The sequence below is a fragment of the Rhinolophus sinicus genome, chromosome 3, assembly GCF_057876585.1.
Source record: "Rhinolophus sinicus isolate RSI-liver-muscle chromosome 3, RSI-T2T, whole genome shotgun sequence".
Taxonomy (NCBI): domain Eukaryota; kingdom Metazoa; phylum Chordata; class Mammalia; order Chiroptera; family Rhinolophidae; genus Rhinolophus; species Rhinolophus sinicus.
This window is the reverse complement of record NC_142503.1, coordinates 31,069,233-31,086,183: the sequence shown is the minus strand read 5'-3', so window position 1 is coordinate 31,086,183 and position 16,951 is coordinate 31,069,233. Positions and strand designations below refer to the sequence as shown.

Below are 16,951 nucleotides of genomic sequence, written 5' to 3'. Positions count from 1 at the left end.
TGAGCTCTGAACAACAGGGCTGCCGGTTTGATTCACACATGGGATGGTGGGCTGCACCCTCCACAACTAGATTGAAAGAACAATGACTTGGAGTTGATGGGCCCTGGAGAAGCACACTGTTCTCCAATATTCCAGAAAGAAAAGAAAAGGGAAGGGGAGGGGAGGGGAGGGGAGGGGAGGGAAGGAAAGGAAAGAAGGAAATAAAGAAAGAAACATATAAACATGTACATGTCTCATAATATGTAATTTATGCATTAATATGCATCATATGCACATAAGATACATAGATACATAATACATAAATCTGTTACCATCAGAAATTCAGTTTTCATACCACCCAAAAAAAAAACCTGACAGTTTGTAAAATTTTCATTGTGAATAGTCAATAAGCTAACATATCAAATGCTGTAGGCCTATGCTATGACTACACTATATATTGAAGCACTATATATTGAATCTTGATGTAGTTAATACAAAATAATTATGTATTATTTTGACATAGCTTATAAAAAACAAGCCAGTGCATATTTCCAGCTTCTTTTCAGAAAACAATATAAAAGTACCAGATATATTCAATTCTTCTGAGGTCCTTTCTGTGACAGAACCATGGATGAAGAAGGAACAGACATAGGAAAAGGATTGGGATTCAAACAAGGATATAGGTGAAAATCAAACAGGCCTCCCACACTCATTTATTTAGGAACAAAAAATAATGCTTTTATATTTTAATGCAGCACTTATGATACTGCTGTGTCAAAAAGCATCTACATCAATATGCAGTATATTGCCAGCCTATATTATATGGAATATAGATCAACTTTCTATAGGAACAAGACCTTCTCATTATTACTTTCTTCGTTCCCTGTCTGAATTAACATGGAAGTTACTTTAATTTTTAGTATTTTTACCTTCTCATTATTGCTTTCTTCGTTCCCTGTCTGAATATTTTTAAATATATAAAAATAAAGAATGTATGTGTACATGTATGTATGCATACATCTATATAAATATCTGTGTAATATATAGGTAAATATACATATATACACGTATACATACATATACACACACAGAGACAGATGGCTAAAGATAATTTTTTTCTTCAGCTCTTCTAAGTTAACAGCATTTAAACATCACTGTTTTTTATAGCTTATTAAAATAAGACAAAAATATTAAGTTGATGACAAATCTGTTATATATTGGCAGTTAAAGTGACCAAATAATAATGCAGTCCCTACTACCTAATTTATGGAGAAGACGGTAACACACGATTTGAGCCTTAACACTTACACAAAAAAGAATCGAGTGCAGACATGATCAGTATTTGGGACGACCCATATCTCTCCATGTTTGTGCAGGTCAGGTGAGGTGATCACTGTGAGTGGAAGATACAATTAAAGAACTGTTTTATTCTAAGTTACTATAGCCCTTCTCTCCGAAATTTAAAAGCAAAAATAAATGCACAAATTAACATATGAAAAATGTTTACCCTTATCATCAAGAAATGTAAATAAAAGCAATGAGATGCTATGTAACAATTTTATGTTTCCAACAGGATTAGTATAACAATAGGAAGGTAATCACTTATGTTTGATCAAAAGCAGATACATAGGTCCTGCCTTGGGCACAATGTAGAAAGCAATTTCGCGTCCTATATAACTATCAAGTGTTGAAAACTTACAAGACAGTTAAAAATCCCAAGGCAAGGATAAATTCTAGCCAAAGTCAGAATTTAAAGCAAGAACAAAGAAAAGTATATGATCTTGCAAACTGCCTATTAATTTTTCTTTCCCAAGTGCAGAATAGAAGAATAATTTCAGTGTAGGAACAGGAAGACCTATTGGGTTATCTTCTCAGGGCTTGGTTCATCTTTGCAATTTTTCATAATATTGTACATTCAAAAATCAACTGAAAGAGGAAGGTGGCATATTAACAAAAGAGACAAGCAATACTTGATCAGAAAGATATAATTACCGTTCTAAAATAGCTGCCAAGAATAAAATAAAACACGGTCTGAACTCTTGCCAACTTTTCTCTTTGCTTTTAACCTCTAGCATCTCTATTGTACCGTTTTCCATTTGGGACCTTAGGGAAGGTCATAAGAAATAATGCGTTCACTATTCTAAGCATTCTGTAAATATATTCAAGTTCGCAAATACAGAGCAGTTAGGGAATTAATGACATGAGGTTTGCAAAGCTTTCACCTTACCTTCACATAAGGCTATGCATTTTAAGTTACGGCTTTGCAGGAATTGGGATTGCTGTCCTTTCTTCTGTGACTAAATTCCAAAAGAATTTAAAAATTAGAGTGAAAATGAGACACTCAATTGTTCATCATTAAAAAATAACAGTCACTGAGATAGCTCTAGATGTTTTTCTTAAAAGGCCTATCAAGTCTCGCAGCAGTATCATTGAACTCTCTCTTAATGGCAAGCTATATTTGTTACATCATTTAATTTCCGTACATAATCATTATTAAATCACTCTCAAGTAAGTGAACTAAAAAAGGCTAAATTAAAGTTTAATAGCCCTACAACATAGAATTAGAACCTAAATTTATTTTTACTGGAAGCCTGAAATCTTTATTTCAAGAGAAACAAAATTCAAGTTACACAATCTTTTCAAACATTAAACTCTATTATTCCAGATGGCCTAACTACATAAAATCAACCCATTTTTATAGCATCATTAAGCCACAGAGGTATCAGAAATGCCTCATGTGGAAAATATGGGGTTTTAGATACTGGATTAGTTATATTCTTTTTTTTAAATTTAAAGTCACATTATTCATGAGATGGATTTTTAATTTGTCCAAAATGTATGTATTTTCGGAAACAAGGGACTTGTGTTTGCTCTTCTCTCTGCCTGGAATGTTCTTCCTCCCAGAGAGCCAAATAGTATCCGCACTTACCTACCATAGATCTTTATTCAAATAGAACCTTCTCAGAGCATTCTTTCCTGACTACCTCACTTAATATTCATTCTAGTTCTATCTTTCATCCCATAGCATTCAACATCCCTTTCCTGATTTTTCTCTATAATATTTACCACCATCTAGCATTCTTTCTATGTAAATACATATTCAGCTTATTTATATCCATTCAGTAAAATGTAGGCTCCAAGAAGATTTGTTTACTTTTGATTATCACTGTAGCCCAACGTCTAAGAGAGTCTCTAACATTACGGTAGGAGCTCAATACTTGTTGAATATTTACTGAACAAAGGCATTTTGGTGATTACACTTAAGGGTGAGTTTTATTCCTTTATGCGTAGTGACCACTTATAATAATTCTGCAGACTTCAAAAGCCCAAGTATTTATGGAAATCTTGCTGGCTAATGGAGCCTGAGTTCACTTATCGTATGCAGTCAGTCAAGCTGCTACAACACCTGTGACGCATTGCTGCTTTTACTGCTTGAAGCCGGCTCATCCTTGGCTGACACCTTCTGCTTCTTGTTCATCCCTGAAAACATCAGCAAAACCATAACTTAGGAACAAAGCTGTATGACGCAGCTCAAAATACAATCCATCTGCACTGCAAAGTTCCACTTTAGGCAAAGGTTGGGTTGTATCAGGCCACTGATGGTCACAGTGGGCTCTCGCGGGAGCAGCTGTGGTGCCCTCAGCACCGTGGACAGTCTGTGGGTTTCAGCAGTCTTGGTGGAGTTAGAAAGTAGAAAATCCAGTTGGTTTTTCTTTGCATTGAAACAGGGATAGAAAATTCTCTTGCATAAAATTGATACGATAAAATTCTTAAAACTTGGTTTTGAGAGGCTTTTTAGACCCTTTCATTCCTACCATCTGGTTAGTAGAAAGAGAAGATAAGGGGTGGGAAATATGAACGTAAAAAAATATTTATACTGCAACTTAACTTCATGGACTGTTGACACATGATCAATTCCATATAGAATTTACTACTTCTCCCAGTAAAGAAAAATTATGTAAGTCCTTTTGTCTATGATACTCAAAATCTTAGCTTACTCTTTTAATGCTATGATTTTTTACTGTGTAAGTTTTTAGACAAAACAGAACTAAAATTCCTATCTGTCTTATGAGAGTTGGTAGATTTATACCTATAGTTTACTTGAAAATGCTCATCTACTGTTCTGAAGTGAAGAGGCGTGTTCTTGTTTTTGTTGCTGTTTCAATAGAAGGCTTAAGGAGAATGGGCAAAAAGCCTATGGACCAAATTACAAATGGTGTGGATGGAATCTTTTCCAAGACAGACGATTCTGTTCTCTACCTCCGAGACTTGCAGCCCTCAGAACCAACTACGAAGCTACTTCATCTTACTGTAGTGGCTCTTACATTTTTTCCTGATCTAAGTCACTTCAGAATTTGATGACAGCTGTGGACCCTCTCAGACAAATCAACATTCACACCGACGGATTTTACATCCATTTGTATCCCCCACAATCCTTTCCATGAATCCATCTAGAGTCCGTACACCAGTATAAGCAGAAAAATCACAATACCTGATGATTTTGTTGCATTTTTCCGTATCTATGCTGAGGATGTGTTCAATTATTTAAATTTGTTTTACATTGTTTTATTCTATTCTGTTTTAATGAGATTTAGACTCTGATTTATGCTGATTGTTTTCTCCATTGAACTATGTTATTCTATTTCTTACACTATCTTATTCTTCCTGGTATTTCTTTTCGTAGTGTTATTTTGGTATATTGTACTTTCAAAGACCCCTGCAACAATGTTTCTCAAGCCATATGCTTTTCTACAATGTGACTGCCACTCTCACATCAGGAGATGGAGTCTAATTCCCCAACCGTGAACATGGAAGGCCTATGACTGCTTTGACCAGTAGTGTGCGGGAAGTCATGCCATGAGTCTTCTGATGCCGGCTCAGAAAAGGTAATGGAGGGTCTCCCTAGTGCTCTTAGGACATGTGCTCTAGAAAAGGTCAAGGTGAGTCACCCAGAAACACCTTGCTGTGATTGAAAGAGCATGAACTTGGGCAGAGGATTTGGAGAGGTAGGCCTGGTCAACATTCACCTGCTTATTAGACCCCTCTAAATATGCTTTTCTGTAATGTGGGGATCTTAACACTTACCATCCAGGCACCATGTGAACATCATCTCCTGAAGTCATTTAATGTAATCATACACACACACACATACACATGCACACACACCCAACTATATATGCAGCTTTATGAATATAAAAGCATTTAAAAGTCTAAAGGGAAATATGCTGAATACCGAGGTTATAGAAAAGGAGGAAAATATTTCATCTGTTACTGTACACAATTCTGTATAGTTTCAATTTCTTTATGTTTAAACAAAATAAATCATTGTTCTAAAAAACTACACTGATTGCTGTAAAATATTCCAAAAAATTAAAAAAATGCAAAGAAGAAATTATCCCGAATTCCACTATCTGAGGGTAATAACTGTTAACAATTTGGTGATCATTCTTTCCATATTTTGAATTTACCAGGCTCCTCCTCAGCACATGCTTTCAATTTATTCTAAAATGATTTTTTTTCACACACTCTCATCAAAACATTAACAAGAAGTTGCCAATAAGTAGGATGATTTTAAGGGTGTTTTTCTAATCCTAAATTTTCCATACTATTCAAAAATTCTTTATGGGATATATAATAATCCCAAAAGATAAGAAGTTGGCATGATATAGAATTATACTCAATGGTGGTGGATTAGTATGTATGAATATTTTTCAGTGCTCTACATAATGCTCTGTACATACTATATTCTCAATATTTACTTGTGGAGAGAATCAATATAGAAACTATTGAAACACAATTAAAATTAATTTTGAAGTTGGCAAGACATATGTACCTTCATATACACTAGGGGAATTATTATAAATTCATCTCGACAGGTGAGCTTTGTTTTGCTTCTGACATTTATGAAATAAATTAATATAAATATACCACAACAGCTTCAGTTACGTGATAGAAAATTGTGCCTGGCATATATAACAATAAAAATACAAAATCTAATAAATTTGATGTTAGAAATGAAATACCAGCTTACCTGAGTAACCAAATGATATGCTTGACATTGGACTAAGATAGATTCCACTTCCGTACATTGCACCGTGGAGCTAAAATGGGAAAAGGAGGGAGAGAAGGCAGTTAGTTAATGGTTTAAAATGCTAATATTTTACAAAAGAAGGCATTCCATCTCATGGTGGAGCATTAACTCTTAGAAAATGATAAAGCTTTTATTGCAAGGCCTCATTTGAAAACAGTAATACTGATTTCCTTGTCCTTAACACTCAAGAGTAAGTTGATATATGAAAAATGATAGCCAGAGGAAAAATCCTTTTGCACCCTACCAATGACAAAGAGAGTTACTTATTATGAAGTACTGTAGTAGGTTTTTATGTTAATGCATCTAAAATTCTGAAGACAAGCTGTAACATATGTGACAGAATTTTGATTAGGACTCACATGCTATCACATGATATCAAGTATCCTATTCAGATTTTCATCATACAACTCTGTCATCACATTCTTACCATCTAAATTTTTCAAGTGACAGAGTTTCATTAACTGAAACTCTTCGACTGGTCTGAGAAACTACTCAGAACAATTAAAATTCTCTCTTATCATCTCTATGTTCCAGGGCCCTCTTACCTTATTTAGCATGAATTGAATTGATGGACATTTACGTTTGTGTCATCTCAACTATCCTCAGAGTGTGAGATGTACCTAGCACAGGTGATTGGGTTGAGGATCTCATTTCCTGACCTCCTCACATCATCAGAAGAAAATCAGCTGTCTGAGAATACGTGAAGTGTTGGACATGGAGGACATAAATAAAGATGAGGACGACCCCTGCTCACTCCAAGTGCTGCCCTGGAGGCTGAAAAGCAGGTATCAGATAGCCCTTTGGTAACCAATCTCCAGTTTTCTTATTCTTAGCCCTATCTTTTCTTCTCTTAAAGTATTCACACTGAGGCAGTGCTCAAAAACAGTGTTTAATTAAAAGACAGAATGCTTGTAGGGCTTCACTTTTTGCATGATATTGTTTTTTCTACTTAAGTTTGAAGTGATTTTGCTGTTTTCTCTTAGGAAACTCAGCTGTTTCTTTTCACCCCTGTATCGGTCAATTCTGCTTCAGAGATTTTGTGAAAATTACTTATGCCTATGAAAAATTCCATGTAATTTTTAAAAACCCAAATGCTTCTTCTTTTGCAAGTAAAAACATAACATCAGGATTGCTTACTGAATGTCAGTACTGAAGAATAAGGAGGGCTTGTTAAAGCATTCAGAAAATGTACCTGCAATCTTGTATTCGAAGCAACAACCAGACCATTCCTCAGGATGGAGTGCCAATTTTCAATGTGTGAGCCACTAAAACACAGAGAAGGGCAAGGAAAAAGCAAAAAGATCAGTGATCTTTCAAAGTGGTCACTATATAGTAATCAAGCGTCTTCTCAAAGTTCTGACTTTCCAAGTCAAGTATTACATCGTAGACTATTCAGTGTTAATAGCCAACTACTGAAAGAGAGCATTTTCCTCCCCACACATTTCTGAAGACTGAGGTGGAACGACACCCCCATCCACACTGAGCCATACTCACTGAAAAGCAAAGGTGCTTCCAAAGAGTTTTTTAGCAGCTCTAAAATTGGATTCTTTGGCTGGTGGGCTGCTGAGGAGGAGGAACTGATGTGGGGTATGCATAAACTTCAATTGCTGCCATTGAAAATAATGACAAAGGAATCATGTTACATTCAACATATAATCAGGCTGCTGACAATTTCACATTTTACCTGTTTAAGAATGACCTAGTTTCAAAACCACAGTAAGTTTAGGCTAATGACATTAACGGGACCATCCGTTTAAAACAAAACAACAACACTGCATAAATGATAAATCATATGGAATTGCTGATATGAAGGATAATTCTTCAGGCTAATAGAAAAGGCACAGGAGACAGACAATAATTCAAAGTCATTTATATTTAGCTTTGGAATATACTATGTAATCACGTTCAAGCAGATCTGCCTTGATAAATACATTTCTTTTTAAGAATTTTATTACTGAATTCCCCAAGTATACACTAGCTATTCAACTGGGGAAATATTCTGAGAGTTTGCTAAGCAGAAAAGTTAGTTCAAGATTTTTAAATTGCAAAAAACATCATCACGCTTTATTTGCATATATTTATATAATTGAAACTTGCCTGCATTCAAATATTGTTTCCCCTTTTTTTCACAGAAAGAAATTAAAACACAACCTTTTGGATTAGTTGCTTGACAGAATTTTCTAATTGCTGCCTTTTCAGCTAGGAATATATTTATATAGGAATTCAATATATAGGAATCTCACAGGCTAGAGATTCACAGATGGAACAGCTGAGATTTTAGATACAGTTCTTAGGTGGTGATTGGAAATGAAATCAGAGTCCATTAGCTTTTTCATGATTTTCTAGAGTATCAGGATGATCAGTAAGATATCTGGAGGCACTGTCTTCTCTGATACAGAAAAGTAGAGCTGTGTCAACATGAAACTGACAATGATAAAAAAGCACATTCCCTTTTTCTGGTCAATCTCTAGATAATATTCTTTCCATCACTTGTGGAATAACTATCTCATATTGACTCTTATTTACTTAAAAGGTCAGGGCAGCAGCCTGAATTTGAATTTAATAACTTGGAAAAGCGTGGAGCTGGTGCACATATGGCAATTTCAAACTGAAGAAATTAGGCTTAACCTGAGTTTACTTTACTATCCTGGAAAGGCTGCCTAACAATCACAGGAGTCAGTTCTCCCAACTAATGAGCACCCCGCCCACTTCCATATGTACAGGTGAAAAAAAGACTTACCCTGTTAACTGGTAGTTTCACAATATGTGACCTATTACTTGAAATAACCCTGAAATTAATTAAAATAATCCATCAGTCACAAACATTTGCCAAATATATTTAACATTTTTTTTCTTAGCTGGCAAGTGATTGAAACTTATCTGTGCTGTGACATTAACTAAAAGGAGTAATAATTGTATTTAATTACATCATTTTGCTTTGCTTTCTGAAACAATTTAAAGAGCTTGTGTCACAAAGTGATAATATTTTATCTGAGAAAGCACAGAGTAGTTCCTTAAAACTTAAGAAATTTTTAATAATCACAATCTCAAATATCAGCAAAATGAACTTCTCTGAGTATACTTTCAAAATGATCATCTAAATATTACAAAAATTAAAACTTAGTTCATGCATCTGCTTCCTTTGCTCCTCCCTCCACTGACTAATTAAAAATGAGTTCTTAATGAAGATCTTTCTTTAAATATCTGAGAATCTCTTTGGGCTGATATATACAATGATTTATATACAAGCTGTCATTCAACATATTGAGACACTAAGTTAAAAAAATTAAATTCAGGTATCTGAAAGAACTAATTGTTTTATGTATGCAAAATAATAAGCAGGAAAAATTGTAAAATATTTTAGTAGATTTTCTTTTCCTTGAAAGAAGAGTGACTGACAGGCTGACGGAAATGATCAGAAATAATTAAAAGTTACCAATCAGGCTGACTTCAGAAAAAAAAAACTCAACAGATTAGATATTTGAGATTTGTACCTTCATTTTGAATATGACTTAATGTGAGAATTTTAAAAGGTGAAATAAAAACTATGTATTAGTTTACTGAATCTGTCAAAATTTTAATAATAGATCATAAAAGATACAAAGAAGGAAGACATCTAAACCTAATTTTTGTCTCACAAGCTTATTAGACTAAATTAAATGTATATGTGATATTGTAAAATTGTGACTGACAGTTAAGTAATCTGCAAGGTAGCCAGATTCTTTCTGCTTTGCCCATCCTTATATATATTTTTAAAACTTCCTGGTTGTAGCATGGAATAAGTCCTCATTCACGGCAACCTCTTATAATCTTTACATTTGTATTACTGCATGATAATCATGGTAAATTCCATAGTCTGAGTTTTTGTGAATTCAAGGAAACATGTACATTAAACCCTTATAAGTATGTTAGATAACTACTATTGCTTTCATTTTGCGAATAGGAAACCCTGGGGCAAATTATATGAATGGAATTGTTTGTGCAAAGTGAGTTCTTAACCCACGTCTCCTAGTCTGAGTCTAGCCTCCTTCTGATCTATACTGGACCAATGCACATGCCTCCCCAGGCTCATTCTGGAGCAGGGCCTCACCCGCTGTCATTAAACAAAGAGCCCATCAAATTTGTTCTGTCCTTGGTAAGGGAGTCAATTATATAAAACATACATTTTAGAAACATTTTCAATAAGTGAGTTTTATCATTTAGTCCTCAGTTAACTAGAAAATTAAATGAACCCAAAACTGCTTTACCACATAATCCAGTTAGTCGCATTTTTAAAAACTATAGACAAACTGTTGTCACATACACTGTATATTCATGCAGCGCATATGACAGCATTTTCTTCCTCTTGAGATGTACGACTTTTAATTAGAGTGAGCATCATTAAAGACTCTGGGATTGTAAAATCACCAGGCCTAAAGCTTGTAGAACTGTAGCATTGCAGGCCTTGTAAAACAAGCTATTTTTTTTTTTTTTTTTTGTCTTAGAGCAGGCAGTAGAAAACGATGCCGTTTTCATTAAGAGGAAAACTAAAATGTTATACCATTGCAGTAGGGGATGAGCAAGGGGATCTTGTTTATCCATCTGCTTCTTGATTTCCAGATATGGTGCCTGAAAAAAAGTCATTATACTTTTTGATTTTTCATAAATATTCCCTTTTTACTTTTATTTCTTTCTGCAAAAGGATAATCACATTGAACAGGCATTGCCTAAATCTAGTTAAACTCGGAAACTTGAGGCCATGACATGGTGACAGCAACAGTTACCCTAGCTGCTCCTTCCTCCCCTCTTCTCCCTCCCCCACAGATGATGTGAACTCTGAGCTTCCACGTGGCCCAGAGGATTTCCCCTAACATTTTGCTAAGACTTTAGCCTGTTCCATGCACGAGGTCATGTCCCTAAAGGTGACCCCAGGCCCTCTGCTAAGTTTTTGCTCAAGAAAACCCAAAGCTGCCAAACCACAAAAGGTACGTTGTACCAACCCACACTGTCTAACCTTTCAGTAATTTTCCACTTATCCCCCTTTTTTAATTTTCCATATCCCTGTAGCCCATTTTCACTTCTCCAGAGCCCCTTTTTGTTTCCTTTCTGTTCTCACTTCATTTTTTTTTTTACTGTCTACATGAGATTTACTTTATCTTTTTATTGAATTTATTGGGGTTACATTGATTAATAAAATTATATAGATTTCAAGTGTACAGTTCTATAATACATCACCTATATTGTGTGTTCACCACCCAGAGTCAGTTCTCCTTCCATCACCATATATTTGACCCACTTTACCCTCTTCTACCACTTCCCTCCCCGCTTACCCTCTGGTAGCCACTAAACTGTTGTTTGTGTCTCTGGGTTTTTGCTTGTTCTCACTTTAAAAAAAAATCTCAGTCACTTTGTCTCAGTTGCAGGTGAGCACAGCTCATACTGCAGTCTCCCCCCCCACTGCAGTGCTCTGAATAAAGTCTGTCCTGCCACCTTTAACAAGTGGCTGGCGCTGTTTCTCTTTGATGACTGTTTTTAACTTTTAGTAACATTAAAGCAAAACTTGCAATAGCTACTACTCATATCTGAAGATATTCACTTAGGTGGCAATCTTTACAGGAGAAAATTGGACAAAATTTACATAAGAAGAGCTCTTCTCTTAAAAGTGTTTAATCAAATTTACCCAGACAATTAACCTTTTCATAGAACAAAGGGGCACTCTCTCTGTGACAATTTCAGTCTATCTATAGGGTAGTACATTCTAGAAAATAGGACAGTATAATGCTATATTTATTTGGAGAGGTTTAAAGAATTTGACGCAATAAAACCTGACAGCATCCCTATGGAGTGCACACTGAAAGAGGGTGCGAGTTATTACCACCTTGACAGTGAAGAAAACTGAGGCATCAAACCATTGGGCAAGTTGCCCAAGGTCACAGTCCACATTATTGATAAGCAAGTTACACAAGTGAGCACCTAACTTCCAAGGCTGACACTCAGTCATCTCCGCCTCCTATTAAAATAGCTTACACATGACCCAGAATAAAGGAAGCCATTTTTGGCAGAGAGCTGATCCCCGAGTCAGAGTTTGCAGCTATTTTTAAATTCAAGAATGATCTGGGTCTAGGGTACAGTATTAATATCCTACACCAAAGTCTTTGCTAACTAAAAATGTTTACTTAACATTGTGGGAAATATTGCAATAGGTTCTTCCCACCCCCAAATGGAAATGTATTTTATTGTTGTCTTTTCCTTAAGCAAATATAATAAATATTTGTTTGAAAAGAATTCACATAATACAGAAAGGTACAGGCATAGAAAAACAATGGGAAAGGATGTCAGATAAGCAAATAATGTAACTTATTAATTAAAGGTTCTCTTGTTTACCAATGTCTGACACATACTATTTGTGAATGAATGAATGAATGAATGAATGAATGAATGTTTGACTACATGAATAAATAACTATTAAAAGAATCAAGAATCAAAGTTGGGAATATAAAAATGGACTTTTGGAGTACATTTTCAAATAGAGCAGAGATGATGGCAGGGGTGGCGGGAGGAGTGGGGCATTAGCTTTGTGGGTCCTGAGACAGGAGGAAAATCCACTATTCCCTCCCCAGAGAAATACCAAGGGTAAAACTCTTCACAAGCCTGCAAGGGTCTCTGGGGGCAGTGTAAGCCTTGAAACCAACCTGTACAAACTGAATCCATAACGTGTGGTGTTGTCAATTTGAGATTACGAATTTCTATTCATAATGATGACTTTTAAACCTCTCTCCAAATCTCTGGCAGTGGCAAGGGCTCAATAATGCAATAGAATGTGCTTTTCCAAGTGCTGGACTATATATAGCCCCATGATATGTTAGACTTTCATAATAAACCCTGATCCTTGCTCATCAAACTTTTCCACCAAAACCTCCCTAATGGCCAAAAATATAAACTCATACTCTCAGAAGTCTGGCATCTTCCAAAGTTGTTTTGAGATTCGGTATTACATCTAAAATATTTATGTACAATTTAAATTTGATAAAGTGTTTGTTTTTAATTTAATATTAAAATCAAGTTTTGAAATTATTACCATAAATTAAAATTCACAATCTAGGAAGATGGTACCAGATTTAACCCTTGTCTTCATATATCCTGACATACTTACCCATATTCAAACTCTTGTCTGAGTTTGAGAGCAGAGCATTACGATTGTAGTTATGCTATTACCTTCCAACAATCACAGTGGTAGCATGTCAGTGCACTGATGTCATTTAATTAAAACATCTTAGTATAGCACACTTTTAATTTTTTTTAATGATTTTAGTTATACTCCCATATAGTAGAAAAGTATGCATTTCACTACATGGCTGGAACTCTCAGACATTTTTTTCCCCTCTGAGACATTTTTTAAATATGATTTTACTCAAGCAAAACTGAACTGTCCAAACCACAGGATGATATACTTACTTGTGTCATTTCTCTAATAGAAGTTATGCTATCCAGAGCTTTCATTACTCGATCATAGTTCTTCTTCTGTTTGAATGAGAAAAAATAGTATTCATTATAAGCCTTTGCAAGTCTGCACATTACTAGAGAAACGTATTAATTCTGTACAAGAATTTTCCATCAAGGTCAATTTGATAGCAACGACTGTGTTGTGTACATAAAAGGGAAGACTTTAATAAAATGATTCAAGGACGTAGGATTTATAACTGAGTCAGAGGGAAGAAAAAGAGAAAATGCCAGTTCTAATATAAGTACATAAAATCATGTTCAGACTACAGGAAAAAACTATAAATACAGAAAAGATATCAGGCTCCTGATTCTGGCTTTCACCACTAAAAATTAAGCCATGATGAATAAATTAAGCATACGATTCTTCTAAAATACAAAATCCACTTTAATTCTTACAATTTCATTTTGCTTTTCTTTCGATTCTTTAGTCACCCAAAGAGTATGACTAAAGTGTGAAAATAACACCGTACATTCAACTGATAATTCACTTTTAAGCATAACGTAAATGTGTGCACTGTGTTACTTAAAAGGAAGGGAACTTTTTCCAAGGAAACTTTATATAGTCATTATTTCTGTAAAATGATCTCAAGATGAACAGTAGTAGAAACTAAGGCAACTTTAGCTCTCACGCATTTTGAAAATTGCATTATTTCAGAATTGTGCCTAATATCCATGGATATTTATAAAATTGTTTTCTCTAGAAATGCCAGTTGATCAGCAATATGAATTCAACTATCACTAACCTTCAGATGACTGGAGAGGGGCAGCGGGAGGGGAATGGAGGGAAGGAGGAAGTGAAAATATAACTGAAAAGGGGAAATTTGTCCTCTTATACATGGATCCTTAAAATTAAAACTTTACTAAGTTAGAATCTCAAAAAATATGTCATGAAATTAAAATGATCATATTGACCATTATTAACCAATTATTACAGCTACTTACTTACCTACCTTCCATGCAGATGGGATGTGTAAAGATAAAAATTTGAGGGGATTAAATGGGCCTAGTTTCATGAAGATCCAGTTCTGAAAATGATTTTAAAGGGCAAAATGATAGGGGAAGTAACAGGTGGAAGCAAATCAAGTTTGTGGAAAAAGAATCCTGTTTACTAAATGGAAACAGAGTCTATGACAGGTGATGGATATGCTTGATGAGGTGGTGGTTTTGATACAGAGAAAGAGAATGAAACCAAAATCTCAGTTATTGTTAAAGGAGCCTGCGGGTGGGGTGCTAGGTAACTACTCACCCTGGGGTTGAAGGCCAGCATCTGAGGGTCGCTAGGATCTACCACGGAAGGATATGGCTCAAAAATGACAACTTTTCTCGGAGATTCCAACGCAGACCTACACATGGATACTAGCAGATCTACCACCTTGAAACACATACAGAAGATCGTTACAATCCTTCTGGGTTCATCTAGTGCTTTGCCATTGTTTCTCTCACGTTAATTAATTCCTAGGAGAGACTCAAGATTGCTGTTAACTTCTCAAGTTTGTCATTTGTGGCTTTAGACCCAATTGGACCAAACATGACCATTAATTTAAAGTAACTGATATGTGTTGCTTCCAATTACTCACGTCCTAATAGCTCTTTGTCATGGACATAGATTGTGCGCTAACGTAGCTCTAGGATCTACGGCAAGACAATGAACAGGGAGACAGCTCCCTGCCCTCACAGAACTGACCTGGAATGCTTCTCCACCTCCAAATGGATTCTTCACTGGTTCTTCTATTTTTCTTCCTATGCCTACACGCTACTACTGTAAATTGAATGCTTTCTTTTTATTACATGTTTTGCCCATTGTCTTTTCATCTAAGTCTTAAAAATAAATTGGCTTCCATTCTATGGCTTCCATTCTATGGCAAATAAATTTTACATAATATATGTGCAGGGTTTCAATACCTCAACTTCGCCACAGAAGAATCACAATTATTTTCTATACAATAGAAAGTTGGTTTAATTTCTCCCTTCCGCAATTGCAAAACGACAAAACACACATTACATAAAGATAGCAGAATGTAGTTTATATCTAAAAAGTATCAAATGCCAGTTTGCTTTAACAATAAACTATCAAAAATATGCCCCAAATGGCAGAGTAAAGATAACTAATGGGTCAGAATACATTTTTTAAATCAAAACAAAGAATAACAAGTATCCTGTGTTACTACCTGAGCTCCAGTTGCTATTTCATCAGCAGCTTCATTCATTACTCCCAGGGTTTGAAAAGCAAATACACACAGCTCTCGTTCACACACAGTAGGCTACAAAAGGAAAAGAAGTCAATTACAACATGTTCTTCCATCTCCCAATTCCTAAATTTAATTTATGACATTACATTTAATGAATAGAAAATGCAAAGTTTTACAATGTTAAAAAGGAATCATATCATTTTAACAAAAATTTCTAAATTTAGGTCACAATTAGCAAACAATCATTTACTAATATAAAGTGACAAATATGATTAAGAAATCCATTTTAGTTAGTTGAGGCACATGCACTAGGAACAATTTAGTAATAGATAAAAATATCCTTAAAGGGAAACATCCATCTTTCTTGCTTAATACACATCTGCATATGAGTTACATAAAAACAGCGGATACCTAAGCTGGTGATATACTAAAAAAATGAGGTTAAACCCAAAAGCTGTGTAAAACAAATATACAAAGGAGAATTCTACCTTTTCCTGGGTAATTTTCTTTGGAAGAAATAAGCATGATTCTGCTTACTTGCTATACCCAGCTCTTGAAAGATTGGTTTTGTTGCAAAGACTTTTGACTTCAATAACCTCCTGAAGTCAGCACTGATATATACACTCTGCAATTGCTCTGGAAGAGCTCTCATCTTTCAAATCTAATATAGTGTCATTTGTTTGATTTATCTTATCTCCTGAGTTACATTGCATTAGGTAGCTGATGAAGCCTAACACGATGCAATCCATGGTGCCACCGCACAGCAGAAAGCATTTGTTAGTGCCACTGCTTCTATGCTCGCTCATTTCAGAGGATGACTTGGTCTACCGCTTAACCAGTGGGGAAGTATGGCCCCATTCTGAACATCCTTTATATTCAGAATGGGCTCATAGGGTGACTTTGTGGACACAAAGCATGGCCAATCACAAAAGGTTTCTGGCTGATGTTCCCCTAAGAGAATTTTAGAAAAAAAGAATTGATATATTTCCTTTGTCAGCCTTGAAAGTGCAGTTTCATTCCATTTCAGAAACATCATAAAAGCTATCTATGGGGGGAAATTGAAGAAAAGTTCTTCATTCAGACTCAAGAGATACACATTACTATATATATTCGGATATACTAAGAGCAGACTGTGCAATTTCTACTATTTCTTTTACTTGAGTGTTTAAGCTATTCTTAATATTCTTCTATTTTTTGTGTGTCTGTGTAC

General features: G+C 35.2%; 1 protein-coding gene across 1 annotated transcript in view; it reads right to left on the bottom strand.

Annotated features, from left to right (window-relative positions):
• PARP8 (poly(ADP-ribose) polymerase family member 8) overlaps positions 1 to 16,951 on the bottom strand; it is a 167,133-nt gene that overhangs the window by 9,249 nt on the left and 140,933 nt on the right. The window contains exons 16-26 of the mRNA XM_019736227.3: positions 15,721 to 15,813; positions 14,799 to 14,924; positions 13,505 to 13,570; positions 10,611 to 10,678; positions 8,811 to 8,859; positions 7,565 to 7,677; positions 7,263 to 7,335; positions 6,011 to 6,080; positions 3,386 to 3,459; positions 2,207 to 2,276; positions 1,288 to 1,372 (exon numbers count right to left, since the gene is read on the bottom strand). Coding sequence (XP_019591786.1) covers positions 1,288 to 1,372; positions 2,207 to 2,276; positions 3,386 to 3,459; positions 6,011 to 6,080; positions 7,263 to 7,335; positions 7,565 to 7,677; positions 8,811 to 8,859; positions 10,611 to 10,678; positions 13,505 to 13,570; positions 14,799 to 14,924; positions 15,721 to 15,813 — 887 coding nt within the window. The remainder of the gene's footprint in view (positions 1 to 1,287; positions 1,373 to 2,206; positions 2,277 to 3,385; positions 3,460 to 6,010; positions 6,081 to 7,262; positions 7,336 to 7,564; positions 7,678 to 8,810; positions 8,860 to 10,610; positions 10,679 to 13,504; positions 13,571 to 14,798; positions 14,925 to 15,720; positions 15,814 to 16,951) is intronic.